This window comes from Neofelis nebulosa, chromosome 4 (genome assembly GCF_028018385.1).
Source record: "Neofelis nebulosa isolate mNeoNeb1 chromosome 4, mNeoNeb1.pri, whole genome shotgun sequence".
NCBI classification, from domain to species: Eukaryota; Metazoa; Chordata; class Mammalia; order Carnivora; family Felidae; genus Neofelis; species Neofelis nebulosa.
Window position 1 is genome coordinate 144,492,078 of NC_080785.1, and position 20,486 is coordinate 144,512,563.

General features: G+C 37.3%; 1 protein-coding gene across 6 annotated transcripts in view; it reads left to right on the forward strand.

Annotated features, from left to right (window-relative positions):
- Nucleotides 1-2,104: 2,104 nt before the first annotated feature.
- DNAH12 (dynein axonemal heavy chain 12) overlaps nt 2,105-20,486 on the forward strand; it is a 214,949-nt gene continuing 196,567 nt past the window's right edge. For 5 of the 6 annotated variants that reach the window (XM_058726464.1, XM_058726466.1, XM_058726467.1 and 2 more), the window contains exons 1-7: nt 2,105-4,040; nt 4,749-4,927; nt 14,508-14,589; nt 14,762-14,788; nt 17,951-18,140; nt 18,979-19,051; nt 20,106-20,264. In XM_058726464.1, the coding sequence (XP_058582447.1) occupies nt 4,758-4,927; nt 14,508-14,589; nt 14,762-14,788; nt 17,951-18,140; nt 18,979-19,051; nt 20,106-20,264 (701 nt within the window). In that variant the 5' untranslated portion in view covers nt 2,105-4,040; nt 4,749-4,757. Of the gene's footprint in view, nt 4,041-4,455; nt 4,928-14,507; nt 14,590-14,761; nt 14,789-17,950; nt 18,141-18,978; nt 19,052-20,105; nt 20,265-20,486 lie in introns of those variants that run through there. The other variant, XM_058726465.1, reaches the window with a different exon arrangement.

Consider the following 20,486-nt stretch of genomic DNA (forward strand, 5'->3'; position numbering starts at 1 on the left):
ACATTCCCACCAACAGTGCTAAGTATTTCTTTTATTTTAAAAGTTATTGTGGGGGCGCCTGGGTGGCGCAGTCGGTTAAGCGTCCGACTTCAGCCGGGTCACGATCTCGCGGTCCGTGAGTTTGAGCCCCGCGTGGGGCTCTGGGCTGATGGCTCGGAGCCTGGAGCCTGTTTCCGATTCTGTGTCTCCCTCTCTCTCTGCCCCTCCCCCGTTCATGCTCTGTCTCTCTCTGTCCCAAAAATAAATAAAAAACGTTGAAAAAAAAAATTTAAAAATAAAAGTTATTGTGATATAAAATGGTTATATTATTATATATACTTTTACTATATAGCATAGTATATGTAATATATGATATAGTTATATAATTTAATATAAGGTATATGCAATTTAGCTCCATAAAGAACTTACGCATATGAACTCATTTCTGTGCTATCCCATTTTTAATTTTGAAAGGAATAATGCATAGTATAAAGTATAGTAAGTTAGTCTCAGAAGTTCTCTTAGCATGTTCAACATTTAATAAGTGGAAGAAATGTTTTGTATAGTATTAGAGAATCACACTTTGGTGTCATGTCCATAAGCGCTTTTAAATAATGAAGGCCTTGTGAAATAAAATCTGCTGTCATAAATAATATTTCTAACCCTTAGACTAAGAAATAGAATTTTTAAGGAGGAATTTTAAGCTGCAAATTATATATATATCTATCTATATATAGATATATATATAGATAGATATATATAGATATAGATAACTTTTTTTTTCAAAGCAAAAGTTTTATTAAAATCCCAGCTGGCTGTTTTGCAGAAATTGACAAACCGATCCTAATATTTATATGGAAATGCAAAGAACGTAGAAGAGTTAAAGTCACTACTTTCTATAAAAGAACAAAATTGAAGGACTGACACTACCCAATTTTAAAACTATAACCATTCTTAATAAAGCTGCAGTAATCAAGACAGTGTGGCATTGGTATAAAAATAGACATGTAGATCAATGGAACAGAATTGAGTGTCTAGAAATAAACCCTTACATTATGGTCAATTTCTTTCTTTCTTTCTTTCTTTCTTTCTTTCTTTCTTTCTTTCTTTCTTTCTTTCTTTCTTTCTCTTTTTTGTTGTCAATTCTTTTTCAACAAACATGCCAAGGCAATTCAGTGGGGAAAAGACAACTTTTTAAAAAAAATGATACTGCAACAATTATATATCTACATGCAAAAAAAAAAAAAATGAACTTGGATCCATACCTCTCACCAAATATAGAAATTTACTGTAAATAGATCATAGATCCAAATATAAAACCTAAACCTAGAGGAAAATATAGGAGAAAATCTTCATGACCTTGTCTTTCATACGTCATAACCTCAAATGCATGACCCATAAAGAAAAAAAGTATCTTGAGTTTGATTTTATAAAAGATTAAAGACTTGCTCTTTAAAAGACATCATTAAGAAGATGAAAAGGTAAGCTATAGACCAAGAGAATGTGTTTGCAAATTATCTGATAAAGGACTTGTATTTAGATTATAAAGAACTCTTACAACTAACTGATAAAAAAGTTAAATAATCCAATTTAAAATGGATGAAAGGTATGAATAGACATTTCATCAAAAAAAGATACGTTAGTGGATAATAAGCATATGAAAAGATGTTCAACATCATTAGTATTTAGGGAAATGCAAATTAAAAACACAAGATACCACAATGTGCTCCCTAGAATGGCTGTAATAAAAAAAAAATACATGATGCCAAGTGTTGGCAAGGATATGGAGAAATTGGACCCCTTATATACTGCTGGTAGGAATATAAAATCTTTTAGCCACTTTGGAAAACAGTTTGACAGTTTCTTAAAAGGTTAAACATAGCCTTACCATTCAACACAGTAATTCCACTCTAGGTTTCTACTGATGAGAAGTGAAAATGTATGTTCATCCACACACCCGTATGTGAATGTCACGGTTATTCATAATAGCTCCAAACTGGAATCAATCCAAATATCCATCAACTGGTGAATGGATAAACCAAATATGACATATATATATATATATATATATATATATATATATATATATATATATAATGGAGGACTATTTAGCAATGAAAATGAACTTTTGTTACATACTACACTTGGATGAATCTCAAACATATTATCATTAAGTGGAAGAAGCCAGACACAAAAGACTATATAATTTTTTATTCCACTTATATGAAAATTTCAGAAATTGTAAATCTGTAGAGGCCAAAAGCAAATCAGTTGTTGCCTGGGCTGGATGTAGGAGTGGGGATTGACTGCATATGAGCCCAAGGGAACTTTGTGCAGTGATGGAAATGTTTTTGATCTGAATCTTGGTAATGGTTGTACAACTCTCTAGATTTGCTAAAAAAATCATTGTTGGGGGCATCAGGTTAGCTCAGTCAGTAGAGCATGCGACTCTTGATCAAAAGGTTGTAAGTTCAAGCCCCACATTGGGTGTAGAGATTACTTAAAACATAAAATATTTTTTTAAAAATTAAATGTTTACAACTAGGAAATAGCATTGAATTATATACTTTAAAATGGTAAGTTTTACAGTGTATAAATTATACCTCCATAAAGCTGCTTAAAAAAAGATATGCATTGTATTAGGGTTTAATGAGGGAAGTGGAACCAGATGTTATATATCCCTTATATACATCCATATGTATGTATATGTGTATATATGGATTTATTACAAGGAATTAGCTTATGCAATTGTGGGGACTGGTTAAGCAAGTCCAACATCTATAGGGCAGGCTGTCAGGAAGGAAACATCCAGACAGGAGAGAGCAATTATAAACCTAACTGCTTGTTAAGAGTCTGACTCAGTGCATGCCTAAACCTTCTCTTTGAAAGGATTTCCACTGATTAAGTCAGACCCACACAGATACTCTGTCTAGTTTAACATCAATTTATTAGGGATTTGAATTGTACTTGCAAAATCTCTTTATTGCAGCACTAGAATAGTGTTTGATTGAATAACTGGGAGAAGATGTGGGTATAATACAAAAGACTGCTATCTTCTCTTAAGTTCACAGCTTTAGTTTAGCTTAAGCAAATGTCAAAAAAAAATCACATATTTATATAAGTATTTTGTTTTCTACAGGAAGACAGTTTCCTATTACAAGCTACAAGGATATTTAACCTGTTCATTCACTCACCTGCATGTTTTCAAAGGACCTGCTGTGTGCCAGACATACAAGTTAGGCTGTACTCTAAAAACAATTCTTTACATTACTAGCACGTAAAAGATGCTCAAATATTTGTTGAATGAATATGCCATCAATATACCACCAGGACTTACTCACCCCCCAATTTTATTTATGCACATGATATTTGTGTAGGCTCTTATCATTTAGATGGAGTATCCATTGTGCAGCCTCAAATAGCAAAGTTTCACGTTTCTATCTCCAAGCATACACGCAAAATTGGCACACTGTAACCTTTTTTATGAAGGATTTCCTGAAAGAAAAGTGCTGTATAAACAAATATCAAATATAGAAACAAACTAACCCATATTGCTGATTATTTACAGTGAAGTCACTGTGGGGACGCTAGAAGACTTGATCCTCCTGTGAGAGCGAGTGTGTACATAATCCTATTTTCCAACACATCCAAATTTCCAGTCTTGCAGTTTTCCACAACTTGAAGATCCTGATTCCCTGGACCCGTTCCAAGGGAAGGCAGTTAGGTAAAAAACTCTCATTCACTCACCCTCCATTCGTGATTAATTAGTAACGAACTGAGTAATGAATTATTGTGGCAGGTGATCCTAGTCTGTTGCAGCTGAGCATGTGCCCTCTCCAGGCAACCTCTACCCAGTCTCTCTAGCCGCAACCGCCACAGTTTCCATGGCGACAACTTTGTTTGTACGCTGCAGGCGACGGCCCAGCTCTTCCCGAGCGGTGGGATTCCCAGAGGTTTCACACTTTGTTTTTCCTCTTCCTTTCACCAGAGAAGAAACTAAGTAACTGAACCGTTTGCCTCTCGTCTGCGCAGCTGGGAAGTGGTGAAAAGCAATCAGATAGGTACTTCTTGTCCTCAGCTTTTCTCTTCCCTCTTCTCCCAGAGCCGAAGGTCTCTAACTGGGTGCCGACAGAAATACTCTTTTTCAAGGCAGGAATCTGCACATTCTGTGGGCGTTGACGGCAAAAACAGCTGGTATCACAGTTAATTATTCAACATTTACATGACATTTTAGATTTCTTGTGCGTTAAGTATGCCTGTTGTTGCTTGGCCACCGTATCGCTTCCTAGGAAGGAGCAAGACTAAGATAGAATATTGATGTTTAAAAATCTTAATGATGTCAAGCATCAGCTTCTTTGGGAGAGTGATTATACCTGAACAACTGGATTTTTTGTAGTGGTGTTGGTGGTGGTGGTGGTTTGCATTTTAGAGAACAATTTGAACCCAGGATTTTAGAACTGAAGGGGTATTTAGAGAGTGTCTAATCCAGTTCCTCAATTTCATCCTGGGGGAAACTGAAACCCTAACTGGGAAGTGACTGGATTCATTTCTTCGTAGCAAGTGAGATGTGGAGCTGTAACAGGAATTCCTCCCAGTTACCTCAACTGTCATTCTTTAAACTAACACCAAACTTGGGAGGAAGATCTCAAAAGGTCTGGAATTTTTGGAATTGATATCTAAGATATGCTATGAGTATATCGAGGCTAACATTTACAATAACTGCTTTATAGGCCTTTTCTCCTCAGAGTATAAAGTATTTTAATCTTTAGGAGACCAAAATGTCGGATGGAAACAAAGCTGTCATTGCAGCAGAAAAGGAAGCTCTGAACTTGAAGTTGCCTCCTATTGTGCGCCCCCCTGAAAACATAGGTGTTGATACACCAGCACAAAGTAAACTGCTGAATTACAGAAGATATAAGGAGCAGCAGAAGACAATTAATCAGTTAGTGTAAGTAGCATATTGGTAAATAATTCTTTGGAATTCAAGTGAAATAATTAGTGTTCATATTCTCATAAAAAAAAACTTTATGTAGGTTGTTAAGGGGCAAATGTTCAGTTAGGGAAACAATTTAAAAAGTAATCACAAAGTTAATGTTATATATCACTATATGTATATATCTTATATGTCACTATATATAGCGACTATATCTATGTATCTAATATATATGTTATACATATATATGTCACTGTATCTATAGTTAATATAGTGATTGTGCTAATCACTGCTTATTCTAAGCATTGTTTTTTTTATCACTTCACCTGTATTTCTCACAACTACCCTATAAAATAGGTACTATTCTTATCACCTCTAGTTTATAAACATAGGTCTACTCAATGTTTTAGTTCACTTAGAGAATAAAGAACAAGGTGCCTTAGGAGTTACATATTGTTCTTACTCCAAATCCTTTCATCGTCTTCCACTGTTATGTTGAACTACTTGCAGTTCCAGGAGTATATTTTTCACAGTTTAGTGAAAAAATAAATTTCATAATTGCTCCCTGCAATTTCCTTCACTGGAAAATATTTGTCTGCCTGAATATTTATACTAGTTCTTCAAGGCTTGCTTTATGGATCATCTCCTCTGGAAAGCTGTTTCCTAATTCCCTTTGTACAGCTTTAATTTTTATTATGTATTTCTTTTACATCAATTTATTTAGTAGATATTAACTACCAACTGTTACACAGACATTGTGCTTGTTACTAGGGAGACCATAGAGAATACAACAGAAGGGAGTCTTTAAGATGCTTATACTTTAGTGGGAGGAGACATAGTAAACATTTAAAACAAACAAACAAACAAAAAGTATGTTAACCTTTTAAGTGATGTTGAGCACTGAAGATATGAGATTGTGAGATAGAGAGGGAAGGTGTTCTAGGAACATCACAGAAAAGTTCTGTGGAGATGATATTTAAGTAGAAATCTAAAGAATAGGAAGTTTTTTGTTTTTTGGTTAAAAAAAATTTTTTTTAACATTTATTTATTATTGAGAGACAGAGAGACTCAGAGTGTGAGCAGGGGAGGGGCAGAGAGAGAGGGAGACACAGAATCTGAAGCAGGCTCCAGGCTCTGAGCTGTCAGCACAGAGCCTGACATGGGGCTCGAACTCACAAATCATGCAAGATCATGACCTGAGCCGAACTCAGCCGCTTAACTGACTGAGTCACCCAGGCGCTCTTAAGAATAGGAAGTTTTTCATTTAAATAAACATGAGAACAGCACTCTAGCAAAGGAGATAGCAAGCATTGAAAGTCCTGGTATATGAATGCTTTCGCATGTCCTGGGAACCGACAAAGGCCAGGGTCCCTAGAGTATCAGGGGCCTGGGGAAGAGTGATACCAGGTAAAGGTGGAGAGAAAGGTGGGGGCAGATTGTGAAAGGTTTTGTAAGCCATGATAATGAATTCAGATTCCACTTTAAGTACAATGGAAGCCATTGAAATGTTTTAAACTGGGACATGATATGAAATTCAATCTGGCTATTAAGAATAGACTGAAGTGGGGAAAGGGAGAAAGCGAGAGTAGTAGGAAACAAGGAGACCAGGTGGGATGCTTTTGTAGTAGCAGAGATGAGAGCTTACAGTGGTTTGATAAGGCTGGAAACAGGGCAAGAGGAGAGAACTAAATTTTCAGGGGATATGTTTGGATCCAGAATCAGTAGAACTTGCTATTGGATTGACTTTGGTAACAAGGTGGATGGTAGTGTTTATATCTGTAAAGAATCAGAGGTCCAGGAGATTGGGGAGGTAGTTTTTGAAGTTGAGGAGCTTATGTGACATCTAAGGGGAAATATGTTAAGTAGGCAGATGGATATATAAGAGTAAAGATCTAGGCTAAAGATACAAATTTGGGAACCAACAGAATGTAGATAATTGTTAAAGCTATGGGGAATAGTTCAAATCACCTAGAGAGAGCAAACAGAGAGGAGAAGAAGGCCCAGAACTAAGCTTCTAGGATGGAGCTAGAATGTATTATGCTAAGAGAAATAAGCCAATCAGAGAAAGACATACCATATGATTTCACTCATATGTGGAATTTAAGAAACAAAACAGATGAACATATATGAGAAGGGAGAAAAAAAGGAGGAGTGAGGGAGACAAATCTCAAGAGACTCTTAACAACAGAAAACAAACTGAGGGTTGATGGAGGGAGGTGGGTGGGGGGATGGGTTAGATGGGTGATGGGCACTAAAGAGGGCACTTGTTGGGATGAGCACTGGGTGTTGTATGTAAGTAATGGATCACTAAATTCTATGCCTGAAACTAATAATGCACTGTATGTTAACTAACTAAAAATTAAATAAAAATTAAAAAGAAGGAATTATATTTAAATCTTCAGTGCAGAAGGGTCAATCAGCAAATAGATTGAGGAAATATGACTTCCTCAACTACACAATGTATTGTTGTTTCTTAGTCGCTCCTCTCTTCTACTTTCACATGTCTAAGGGCAGAGATCTCTCTTGGAAGTAAATTAAAAAGAAATAAATTTAAAAAACCATTATTGCACTATATGCTAATTAACTTGGATGTAAATTATAAATAAATAAAAATTTCAAAAAAGGGCAGAGATCTCAACAAAAAAAGCACAGTGTCTGGCATGTTATTGTTGGTGAACTGAATGAGTGAATAAATGAATTTTAAAAAATATATATATAAAAAATATGTATTTTTATTTGAGAGAGAGCATGAGTGGGGGAGAGGGGCAGTAGGAAAGAGAGAGAGAGAGAGAAAATCTTAAGTGGGCTCCACACTCAGTGCAGAGCCTGATGCACAGGGGTCGATCCTACCACCCTGGGATCATGACCTGAGCTGAAATCAAGAGTCAGACACTCAACTGCTCCACCGACTGAGCCACCCAGGCACCCTGAATAAATGAATTTTTAAAAGAGGAACATAACTCTATGCTTTGTATAGACATATAAGTAGTACCTCTCTCATTTGGGTGCTTAATAAAAAAAAAAATAGTGTCTCAAAATTGCCTTAAGCATAGTGCTTTATTAATACTGAGATTAGAATTGCCATTGTTTATTTAGGGAAAATTCATTTGCAATTAAAGTTTTTTATACCAGAAACACTTTTTTTTTTTTCCTGGAAAACTGTGGATTTTGTTTCTTCATCTCTTTCTACCTCTACCTATTAGGATATAGAGATGAGATTTCCCTGGGTCGAAGATGGGGTGAAGTCTGTTGATAGAGTTCCAGGACTGAGACAGGATGTAAGTTATCTTGGGCAGAACTGGGCCGCTCCTGTGGCCAGTGTCTGGGAACACTTAGCTGAGACAAAATCATTTTATAGCTTTCCAGAGTCCCAGGAATGAGTTACTTCTTCCTTGGCCACTGTCTCCATCTTGATTTAGACCAGCCTTTCTCTCCTTCACTGCACTGTACTCCTTCACTGCATCTCTCACACAGTCTTTTGAAATTATCCAATTTTTGTTTATTTATTTGTCTGTGATTGTCAACATACAAAGCAAAAACAGGCAGGGAATGAAAAGGCTCACTTGTATATTCTTCTCAACTCTTTGTATGTATAGCCAGTAGGAGAAAACACACCCCAGGAAACTGTTGCTATCTTAAAGGATGGCTTTTCTTATATAATGAGCTCAAGGAGGTCAGGCATATATTTGCTGGGATAATTAGAGTGCAAGTCAGCGAGTGCCAGCTAGCATACCAAAGTATAAGGCAAATTCCTTGAAGGTATGGATCGCTGAGAGCTAGGCTATTCAGGGAAATAATGATGGATGAAAGGAAGTCTGGCTGGCACCTTGATGATTAATAAAGAAAAGAGGAATGAAGTTATCCCAGCCACATTTTCTATTTCATGTGAAAACGCCTTTGGAATTTTAGTTTAGTCAGATTCAGTAAGATTCAACATGGAAATGAAGCTACTCAAAAAAACCAATTCAGGGGTTCCTGGCTGGGTAAGTCGGTAGAGCATGGGACTCTTGATCTTGCAGTCAAGAGTTCAAGTTCCACATTGGGCATAGAGCCTACCTTAAAAAAAAAAAGAAAAAAAAAAGCAAATTCAGTCTTATGCTGCTTTAATAAATGTAGAATTCTAGAATGGTAGAAAATTTTCACTCTGCACTGATCAAACAACATCTGTAGTTCTGGGGTCACGCTTTAAGAGGGATATTGATAAACCATAACAGCCATACAAGAGAGAGGAATTTTGAAACTATCCCATCTTTAAAGGAGGCTGATTTGCTTAATGGAGTATAGACTGGCATCACACAGGCTTGGGTTCATACCCTGTCTCTGCAGCTTATTAGCCATGCATGAATTTGGCAAGTTAGATAACTACTTATCATCATCTTCCTATCTGTAAGATGGAGGTAAGAATAGTGCTTTTCTCTTAGAATTTAATGAGAGTTAAAGGAGATCCATGTACTTACAGATCTTAAGCTAATGCCTAGAACATAAGCTTACAGTAAGTGGCAACTTTTATTGGTAGTAATAGTTGAAAGAACTGGACGAGTACCATCAAGTTTTGAAGGGCAACAGAAAAAAAAATATGACTCTTTGTGTATAGCTCTGGAGAATAAAAGTTACAAGGATACAACTCAATTTAAAAATAAACTAGCTGACAATAAATTGGGCTACCTCAGAAAGTGATGAAAGCCATCTTCCTCACTCATCTCAGGGTACAACTTGATGTTTTTGAGAGTATTCATGTATCAAATAAGGTACTGAATTAGATATACAAGGTTTTTTCCAAATCCACTATTCTGATCATTCCACAGATATTTATTGACTTTGATGGACATTATCTAAGTGTTGTGCATAGAGCAATGAACAAAACAGACATGGTCCTTGTCTCTCTGGAGCTTACCAATCTATGTTTATGGTTCTGGTGGCCATCTTTTCCTTGAAATTCATTCTGGTTCTCCACCTGCCTCTCTGACCACATCTTTGCCTCCTTCAATTGTGATTTTTTTCTCATTCCTGTCATGCTTGGCGTCCTCCAATCTTCTTTCTCAGGTCTCTTTTCTTTTCCTTGTATTCTCTGCTTTGGCCATCTTCTCCAGTGTATTAACCTTTACAAACTAGTAGATTTATCTTCCTAAAAATGTTTCCATGCTCAAAAACTCTCAGCAACTCCCATTGTCTATTGAATAAAAAAACCTGCTATTTGAGGCCCTTATTTGGATATTCCAGTCCATTTCTCCAAACTTATCTTCATCTGATCCCATAACCTCTGAGCATATTAGACAACTTCCCACTACTCCCTGTTTTTTCCTTTGATCATTCCCTTGCCTTCCTGTTTCTCAGGAGAGTCTTGTGTTTCAGATCCATCTACCCAGGAAAACTACATCTCTACCTGAAATCCTTTCTTTTATTTAAAGCTCATTGTAAATGCCAACTTGTTCATGTAGCCTTTACAGATACCTCCAGGTAGAAGTGAACTTATCCCCTCCTCTGAACCATCAGAGTCCTATGCCTTTCATGTGGTACCTGTTTTTATCTCCTCACCATTTCAGTTTATAAATTCCTTGAGATTTGTTGTTGTTATATATATTTTTAAAAGATGTCTTTATTTTGAGAGAGAGAGAGAGAGCACAAGGGCACTTGAGCAGGAGAGGGGCAGAGAGAGAGGGAGAGAGAAAATCCCAAGCAGGCTCCGTGCTGTCAGCATAGAGCCAGTCATGGGGTTTGAATTCAATTTACAAACTGGGAAATCATGACCTGAGCTGAAACCAAGAGTCAGAGGCTCAACCAGCATCTGACCACTAGCTCACCAGTCAGGTGCTCCTATTGGTGTTATACTTTAATAAAACCTAGTAGAGTGTCTTGCATAATATAAACGTTGAATAAATATTTGGTGACAGATGGATTAGATGATGATATACTTTATTTAAAGAGGAAATTATATTTTATAGATGATAAATTCCAACATTCAAATTGTTTATTGAGTACTTACTGTGTGCCAAATACTATTCTGGACATTTAGAGACAAGGAAATGAGTAAAACAATCTACAGCATGTAATATGTCAAATAGTGGTAAGTTCTATGAAGCAAGGTGAGGATGAAAGGATTGGATAGTGAAGGAAGTGCTACCTAATATAAGGGGTAAGATAAGGCTTCTCTGACAGAGTGGCATTTGAACAGGCACAATACACATGACGGCCCACTAGACATGAGGATTAACTTAAAATTTGTCCATAAGTTTTTATTGAAAAAAAATTTCATTTTTACTTTTAGTCTCATTCTTTTACAGTATACATGAATAATTTGAAAACTAAGGATTTGTTTCTTATAGAAAATTCAGAGGCACCTGGGTGACTCAGTAGATTGAGCAACTGACTCTTGATTTTAGCTCAGGTTATGATACCAAGGTTGTGGGATTGAGTCTCTCCCTGGCTGTGGAGCCTGCTTGAGATTTTCTCTCTCCCTCTCCCTCTTCCCCTCCCCCAATGCTCTCTCTCTCAAAAAAACAGAGAGAAAGAGAGAGAGAGGGAGAGAGAGAAAAATTCAGTAAAATAAAGAACTCTTGAATATCTCTTGTTTTTTTAAAAATATAATTTATTGTCAAGTTAGCTAACATACAGTGTATACAGCGTGCTCTTGGTTTTGGAGGTAGATTCCCGTGACTCATCGCTTACATATAACACCCAGTGCTCATCCCAACAAGTGCCCTCCTCAATGCCCATCAACCATTTTCCCCTCTCCCCTGCCCCCCATTGAATATCTCTTCTTTAAGTATAATTGAAAAGATGTTCAAATTGTAATGCTTATTATTACTATCATTATTATTATTATTATTGAAGTAAACTCTACCCCCCCTTGCAGTTCAAATAATGGCCCCAAGGTCATGAGTGACATGCTCTACCGACTGAGCCAGCCAGACACTCTTAAACTGTAATGTTTTAATATATTCTAATGTTATCTTCAAGAGAATCAGACATTTTTTTAATAGCTAATGATTTTATTATTTTTTTTTTTAGTAATAGCACCAACAGATGCCATGAATTTATTGAAGGGTTCTATATAAGCAATTGCATTTATTTTTTTAATATAATTTATTGTCAAGTTGGCTAACATACATTATGTACAGTGTGCTCTTGGTTTTTGGGGTAGATTCCCGTGTTACATACAACACCCAGTGCTCATCCCAACAAGTACCCTGCTCGATGCCCATCACCCATTGTCTCCTCTCCCCCACACCCCCATCAACCCTCAGTTTGTTCTCTGTATTTAAGAGTTTCTTAGGGTTTGTTTCCCTCTCTCTCTGTTTGTAACTATTTTTTCCCTTCCCTTCCCCCATGGTCTTCTGTTAAGTTTCTCAAGATCCACATATGAATGAAAACATATGATATCTGTCTTCCTCTGACTGACTTATTTCATTTAGAATAATACCTTCCAGTTCCATCCACATTGATGCAAATGGCATGATTTCATTCTTTCTCATTGCCAAGTAGTATTCCATTGTATATATATATAAACCACATCTTCTTTATCCATTCTTCAGTTGATGGACATTTAGGCTCTTTCCATAATTTGGCTATTGTTGAAAGCGCTGCTGTAAACATTGGGGTACATGTGCCCCTATGAGTCAGCACTCCTGTATCCTCTGGATAAATTCATAGTAGTGTTATTATTGCTGGGTCGTAGGGTAGTTCTATTTTTAATTTTTTGAGGAAACTCCACACTGTTTTCTGGAGCAGCTACACCAGTTTGCATTCCCACCAACGGTGCAAGAGGGTTCCCATTTCTCCTCATCCTCACCAGCATCTGTTGTTTCCTGAGTTGTTAATTTTAGCTACTCTGACTGGTGTGAGGTGGTATCTCAGTGCGGTTTTGATTTGTATTTCCCTGATGATGAGTGATGTTGAGCATCTTTTCATGTGTCTGTTGGACATCTGGATGTCTTCTTTGGAAAAGTGTCTATTCATGTCTTTTGCCCATTTCTTTACTGGATTATTTGTTTTTCAGGTGTTGAGTTTGGTAAGTTCTCTATAGATTTTGTTTTTTTTAAAATTTTTTTTCAACGTTTTTTATTTATTTCTGGGACAGAGAGAGACAGAGCTTGAATGGGGGAGGGGCAGAGAGAGAGGGAGACACAGAATCGGAAACAGGCTCCAGGCTCCGAGCCATCAGCCCAGAGCCTGATGCGGGGCTCGAACTCACGGACCGCGAGATCGTGACCTGGCTGAAGTCGGACGCTCAACCGACTGCGCCACCCAGGCGCCCCTTCTCTATAGATTTTGGATACTAAGCCTTTATCCGATATGTCATTTGTAAATATCTTTTCCCATTGCATCAGTTGCCTTTTAGTTTTGTTGATTGTTTCCTTTGCATTGCAGAAGTTTTTATCTTGATGAGGTCCCAATAGTTTGTTTTTGCTTTTAATTCCCTTGCCTTTGTAGATGTGTTGAGCAAGAAGTTGCTGTGGCTGAGGTCAAAGAGGTTGTTGCCTGCTTTCTCCTCTAGGGTTATGATGGTTTCCTGTCTCACATTTAGGTATTTCATCCATTTTGAGTTTATTTTTGTGTATGGTGTAAGAAAGTGGTGGTCTAGTGTCATCCTTCTGCATGTTGCTGTCCAGTTCTCCCAACACCATTTGCTAAAGAAACAGTCTTTTTCCATTGGATATTCTTTCCTGCTTTGTCAAAGATTAGTTGGCCATACTTTTGTGGGTCCACTTCTGGGTTCTCTATTCTATTCCATTGGTCTATGTGTCTGTTTTTGTGCCAATACCATACTGTCTTGATGATTACAGCTTTGTAGTAGAGGCCAAAGTCTGGGATTGTGATGCCTCCCGCTATGGTTTTCTTTTTCAATATTACTTTGGCTATTTGGGGTCTTTTGTGGTTCCATACAAATTTTAGGATTGTTTGTTCTAGCTTTGAGGACAACGTTGGTGCAATTTTGATTGGGATTGCATTGAATGTGTAGATAGCTTTGGGTAGTATTGACATTTTAACAGTATTTATTCTTCCAATCCATGAGCATGGAATGTTTTTCCATTTCTTTGTGTCTTCTTCAATTTCCTTCATAAGTTTTCTATACTTTTCAGCATACAGATCTTTTCTATCTTTGGTTAGGTTTATTCCTGCATATTTTATGTTTCTTGGTGCAATTGTAAATGGGATTAATTTCTTGATTTCTCTTTCTGTTGCTTCATTATTGGTGTATAGAAATGCAACCGATTTCTGGGGTGCCTGGGTGGCTCAGTCGGTTAAGCGTCCGACTTCGGCGCAGGTCATGATCTCGCAGTCCGTGAGTTCCAGCCCCGCATCGGGCTCTGTGCTGGCAGCTCGGAGCCTGGAGCCTGTTTCAGATTCTGTGTTTCCCTCTCTCTCTGACCCTCCCCCGTTCATGCTCTGTCTCTCCCTCTCTCAAAAATAAATAAATGTTAAAAAAAAAATTAAAAAAAAAAAAGAAATGCAACCGATTTCTGTACATTGATTTTGTACACTGCGCCTTTGCTTAATTCATGTATCAGTTCTAGCAGCCTTTTGGGGAAGTCTTTTGCGTTTTCCACGTAGGGTATCATGTTGGAGTCAGACATTTTTTAACTATAAATTTCAGAATTGATGGAGCCAAAAGAAGTTTAGACAGAACACTGGATAAAAGAACACTGCCAACACCAGAGCCAGATTATCCTCTAACTGTAAGTTTATGTTTTCTCGTTAAAAAGTTTGTCCTTATACAATTTTAATTCTTATTTACTTTAAGTCAATCGCAACATAACTAGTATTTTTAAGAGAATAATACGTACATTTAAATCACTTAGAATTTTTTCTCCTTGATTTAATTATGTCTTATTTGTTTGCTTTTGACAGATGACCAGTGAAATTAAAAAGAAAGGAGTGAGTTCAATTTTTTATATTTCTCTTTTTGAAAATGTTCAAAGAAATTATTGCAAAGTAACTCCTTCTAAGACCACCTGCTAATAAGACCCATTCTAGAAGAGAAAAAATATTTAGAAACTGAGATTTTAATTTTCTGAAAAGGAACAAACATGTCATGGATGACAAATATGGGATTTAAGAATTATATTTTTGTTGCCATTTGTTATTTGAGAATTAGTTGTAAATGTTTTAGTTCCTATTTCAAAAAGTGGGAAAAAATTGAAAAATTGCAGTTATAAAGGAAATGCATTTCCCTTTTCATTGTTCTGATATTGATATAATGATGATTATTTATTGAGAATCCAGAGGGTGCTAGACACATGATAGGTGCTGGATTTTAAAAAATGGCACTGACTGCATGGGTGACAACATGGGCCTGTGGTATAATTGGTGGAAGATGATAACATGTAAAATGTATTTAACAGCAAAGGATATGGAAACTTATGCAGCTGTCTACACAAAAGAGAAATTCATGCAGCATGTTCCCAGATGGGAGTACAGGCTTTCCAAGTCTCTTCAAGTTCCTGTTGGGGATGAAAGGCTCAGGATACCTCCCTGTATTGAGGATCTTTGGGAGAACCTAATTTTATCTACTCTAAGTTTTTTCTTTTCTTTTCTTTTCTTTTCTTTTCTTTTCTTTTCTTTTCTTTTCTTTTCTTTTCTTTTCTCTCTTCTCTTCTAAATTCCCTTTCCCTTTCTTTCTTTCTTTCTTTCTTTCTTTCTTTCTTTCTTTCTCCTTCTTTCTTTCTCTATGGTCTTCTTCCTTCACTTTCTCCCTCCCAAATTTTCTGGAGACTTTGGCTCTGTATTTGCCTCTTTAATAAATACAAGAACTGATACAAAGCATTCATAAATATTTAACATGAGGTTGGGTGAATTGCAGAATGTACCTGTGTGTATGCATTTAGCATCCTCACTCTTTGTCCAGAGTTCTTGCCTTCTAGTGTCTTACAATCTAAAACAGGCAGCTGGGCATGACACAGTCTTTCATTCCTGAACCCACTGCTCTTGGTCATCTGGCATGTAGGAACTCCACCTCTTCATCATTAATGTCACCAGTGACTATGAATTGCCAAATCCAAGGGACATTTTTTTCAATACTGCTTTCACTAGACTTCTCACTGACTTTTCAAAAATGCTTTTACTTTTAAATAATTGGACACATGGATCCGTGGAATAAATGGCCTGGAAGTAGACCTATATGAGTACAGCCAGCTAATTTTTGACAAAGTGCAAAAATTAATTCAACAGAAGAAGGATAGTGTTTTCAACAAATGGGGTGGAGCAACTGGACATCCATAAAAAAATAAAACAAATAAACAACAACAAAAAAACCCCTCAAACCTCAGCCTAAATGTCACACCTTGTACAAAAATTACTAAAATTAGATCATAGATTTAAATGTAAAACATAAAACCAAAAACTTTTAGGGGCACCTTTGTGGCTCAGTTGGTTAAGTGTCAGACTTTGGCTCAGGTCATGATCTCATGGTTTGGTTCGTGAGTTCAAGCCCCACATCGGGCTTGCTGCTGTCATGCAACTCTTGATCTCAGGGTTGTGAGTTTAAGCCCCACATTGGGTGTAGAGATTATTTAAACTTAGAAGCAAACCTGGAGCTAAGCAGAGTCTTCAGACTGACACAAAAATCATAACCCATAAAAGAAAAAAACCCCAATAAATTGTATTTCATCAAAATTAAAAACTATTATTCAGTGAAAACCTTGTTTTTTAAATGTTTATTTATTTATTTTGAGAGAAAGAGAGGGAGTACAAGCAGGGGAGGGGCAGAGAGAAAAAGGGTGAGAGAGAATCCCAAGCAGGCGCCAAGCTGTCAGTGCAGAGCCCAATTCTGGGCTCTATCTCATGAACCATGAGATCATGGCCTGAGCTGAAATCAAGAGTTGAATGCTTAACTGACTGAGCCACCCAGGCGCCCCTATTTTTTGTTTTACAATACTGTATTCCTTGGGTGCCTGTGTGGCTCAGTCGGTTGAGCATCCCACTTTGGCTCAGGTCATGATTTCAGGGCTCACAGTTTCAAGCCCCTCATTGGGCTCTGTGCTGACAGCTCAGAGCCTGGAGGCTGCTTTGGATTCTGTCTGTCTGTCTGTCTGTCTCTCTCTCTCTCTGCCTCTCCCCCACTCACACTCTGTCTGTCTGTCTCTCTCAAAAATAAATAAACGTTAAAAAAATTTTAAAAAACCCACAATACTGTATTCCTATTCAGAGAGTCCCAACAAATTTGGCATATTAAATTCATAGTACACTCTTAAATATTAAAGATAACCTAATTGATTTCTATTGTATATTTAAGATTCTGATGAATCTGCATTTATATGTATTTTTTTAAACATTTATTCATTTTTGACATACAGAGAGAGAGAGAGCATAAGCAGAAGAGGGGCAGAGAGAGAAAGAGAGGGAGACACAGAATCTGTAGCAGGCACCAGGCTCTGAGCTATCAGCACAGAGCCCGATGCAGGGCTCGAACTCACTAACTATGGGATCATGCCCTGAGCTGAAGTAGGATGCTTAACCAACTGAGCCACCCAGGAACCCCAACATTTATATGTATTTTAATACAGAAAACCTTAAACTCCAACCCTGGTTTGAGTGAAGAGTTAATGACAAGATTAGTTTTCTCAAGTGTAAAATGAAGATTTGGGGTGGGTGGGGAAACACCCTGATAATACTTTAAATTAATCAACTTGCTTAATATTCTAAAATATTTAATAATACCTACGCATAATTTATTGCTACTATTTCCTGTCATTTTTGGCTATTTTATCAATTGTGACTTTGTACCTTTGTGCTGGGTGCATATTTGCTAATTTTTGACTGTTTAATGGATTAATGCTAAATATTTCGATGTTTGAGTGGATAATGTGGGCATGCCCAGCTTCCCTAGCCCAGGCCTTACTCCCAATTTCCAATTCCTATTCATTTAATAAATATATACTGAGTACTTGAAAAAATGGTTTCTTTGCAGCTCATACTTCCGAGTGTTTTTATTCTGAAAACATGTTATTTTTCAGAATACTTCTATTCCAAAAAATAGAGCACCAGAGTTACACTGATATACCATTTAGAACATTTAGTTTTTTCTTATTACATTCTCAGTTCAACTATATTTATATGAAGCAATGTGTAGAGAGTAGTTCCATGGTGCCTATTCAGCAGGAATGGCTGGATCACATGTTAATGCTGATACCTGAGTCTTTAAAGGAAGGGAAAGAAAGAGAAAAACTTGTTGAAAGTCTCATAAATGAGGTGTCAAGTGACTTTGAAAAAAGCATGAAGAGATATCTGGGTAAGTAGCATTTCACAAATGCCAAGCTTCTTTTACTTTTGTTTCCCACCCCTTCAATCAAAAGTAGAAATATGAATAATGAATAATTTATATATTTAGCTGTATGTATTTCTTACATACTATTTTTATTTAAAGCTTTTATTTTGAGCTTATAATCTAGTCAAAATCTTTGTAATTTAAGGGAGCTTTGTATAATTTTTTTTCCCTGTGCTTATTAGCTAAGGGCTTTTTCATTTTTCTCTTTGTCTTTATGGTTGTAGTTACACTGTTTACCGGATTGTAAAAAAAAAAAGTATTAGTGTATTTAGAGAAATTTATTAGGGATTTAATTTTGGAAATTTTTATTGGCATAAGTTTTTTTTTAATGTTTATTTATTTTGTGAAAGAAAGAGAGAGAGAGAGAGAGAGCGTGCAAGCAGGGGAGGGGCAGAGAGAGAGAGAGAGAGAGGGAGAATCCCAAGCAACTCCATGCTGTCAGCACAGAGACCGATGCATAGCTCGATCTCAGGAACCATGAGGACATGACCTCAGCCAAAATCAAGAGTCCGATGCTCAACTGACCAAGCCACCCAGGAACCCCTGGAATAAATTCTCTTAAGTGGCCTTTGAGTAGATAGAATGCAAAAAGCTGAAACTTAAAGCTTTACTGTATCTGAATTCACCCCTAAAGTAACACCTAAATAGTACCAACAACTTGATTTTTTTTCAAATAAAGGATTTTTTTTCTCATACTCACTTTAATGCTCAATAAGCTATATTATCCAATATGAAAAGTTAGCAAGTTTGAGTAGGACTTGTGAGAGTTTTCAAGAAATATTAATACATGTATGTGTTTTAGTGAGGAGTGTTCTCGTGAAACCTCCGGTTAAATGGCTTGAAGATGAAGGAGGCCCTTTACCTGAATCCCCTGTGTGAGTAAATTATTTTAAAACCAGTATTGCATCTAGGTTTAAAAAAATTTTTTTTTAATGTTTTTATTTATTTTTGAGACAGAGAGAGACAGAGCATGAGCAAGGGAGGGGCAGGGGCAGAGAGAGAGGGAGACACAGAATCCGAAGCAGGCTCCAGGCTGTGAGCTGTCAGCACAGACCCTGACTCAGGGCTTGAACTCACGGACTGTGAGATCATGACCTGAGCTGAAGTCGGACGCTCAACCGACTGCACCACCCAGATGCCCCTGCATCTAGGTTTTGATAACAGATTGAAAATAAGCTGATCTAATATTTAAGTCTAGAATTGTGAAGCTATTTTGAATACATCTGAAGGTATTTTGAATACATCTGAAGAATAGCACTACTGCGGTGTATCCTTGCTCTGAACTTGTCTATTTGTTGCTTACACAATCAGGGGAATCTTTAAGGATGTATAGGTCAACTTGGCCTTAAGTAACCTCTGGTGTATACCAGACAGATTTCTTCCTCTCTTCCCAGTCCTGAGTTCATTTATCCATACCCAGGGTAACTGAGCCAGAGCACAGTGGAAGTTAGCAGGGTACCTGGCCCATCAGTCTGTCCTCTCTGAAGATAATGCACTTTCTCTCTCACTCTCTCTCTCTCTCTTTTTAACGTTTATTTATTTATTTATTTTGAGAGAGAGAGAGAGAGAGAGAGAGAGCAAGCCGCATGTGAGCAGGGGAGGTGCAGAGAGAGAGGGAGAGAGAATTCCAAGCAGGCTCCCTGTGGTCAGCAGAGAACCTGACTCGGGGCTCAATCCCATGAATGGTGAGATAATGACCTAAGCTGAAATCAAGAGTTGGGCGCCTAACCTACTGAGCCACCCAGGTGTGCCGATAATACACTTTCAAGATCTTGATGCCTTTTTATTACATGCATAAAGCTTTGATCGCTGACCACATTTCCCAGTCTTCTTCTCGCTTTAATATTAATTCCATGTCATAACTATTATTTCCTAAGAGTTAGAGTATATTGTTTGAATTCTGCTTGATATGGTGTTTTGCTTTTCCAGAGGACTGGATTATTCTAAGCCTTGGCATTCTAGCTATGTGCAGACAAGAAGTCAAATATTAGCTAATTTGCACATTGTTCATCCAACTATGAAAATATTACTGGACCTTGGTTATACGACATTTGCCAATACGATTTTGCTAGATTTAACAGGAATTAGGTAAAAATCTCATATTTATTTGTTTTTTTTTTTTCAACGTTTTTATTTATTTTTGGGACAGAGAGAGACAGAGCATGAACGGGGGAGGGGCAGAGAGAGAGGGAGACACAGAATCGGAAACAGGCTCCAGGCTCCGAGCCATCAGCCCAGAGCCTGACGCGGGGCTCGAACTCACGGAGTGCGAGATCGTGACCTGGCTGAAGTCGGACGCTCAACTGACTG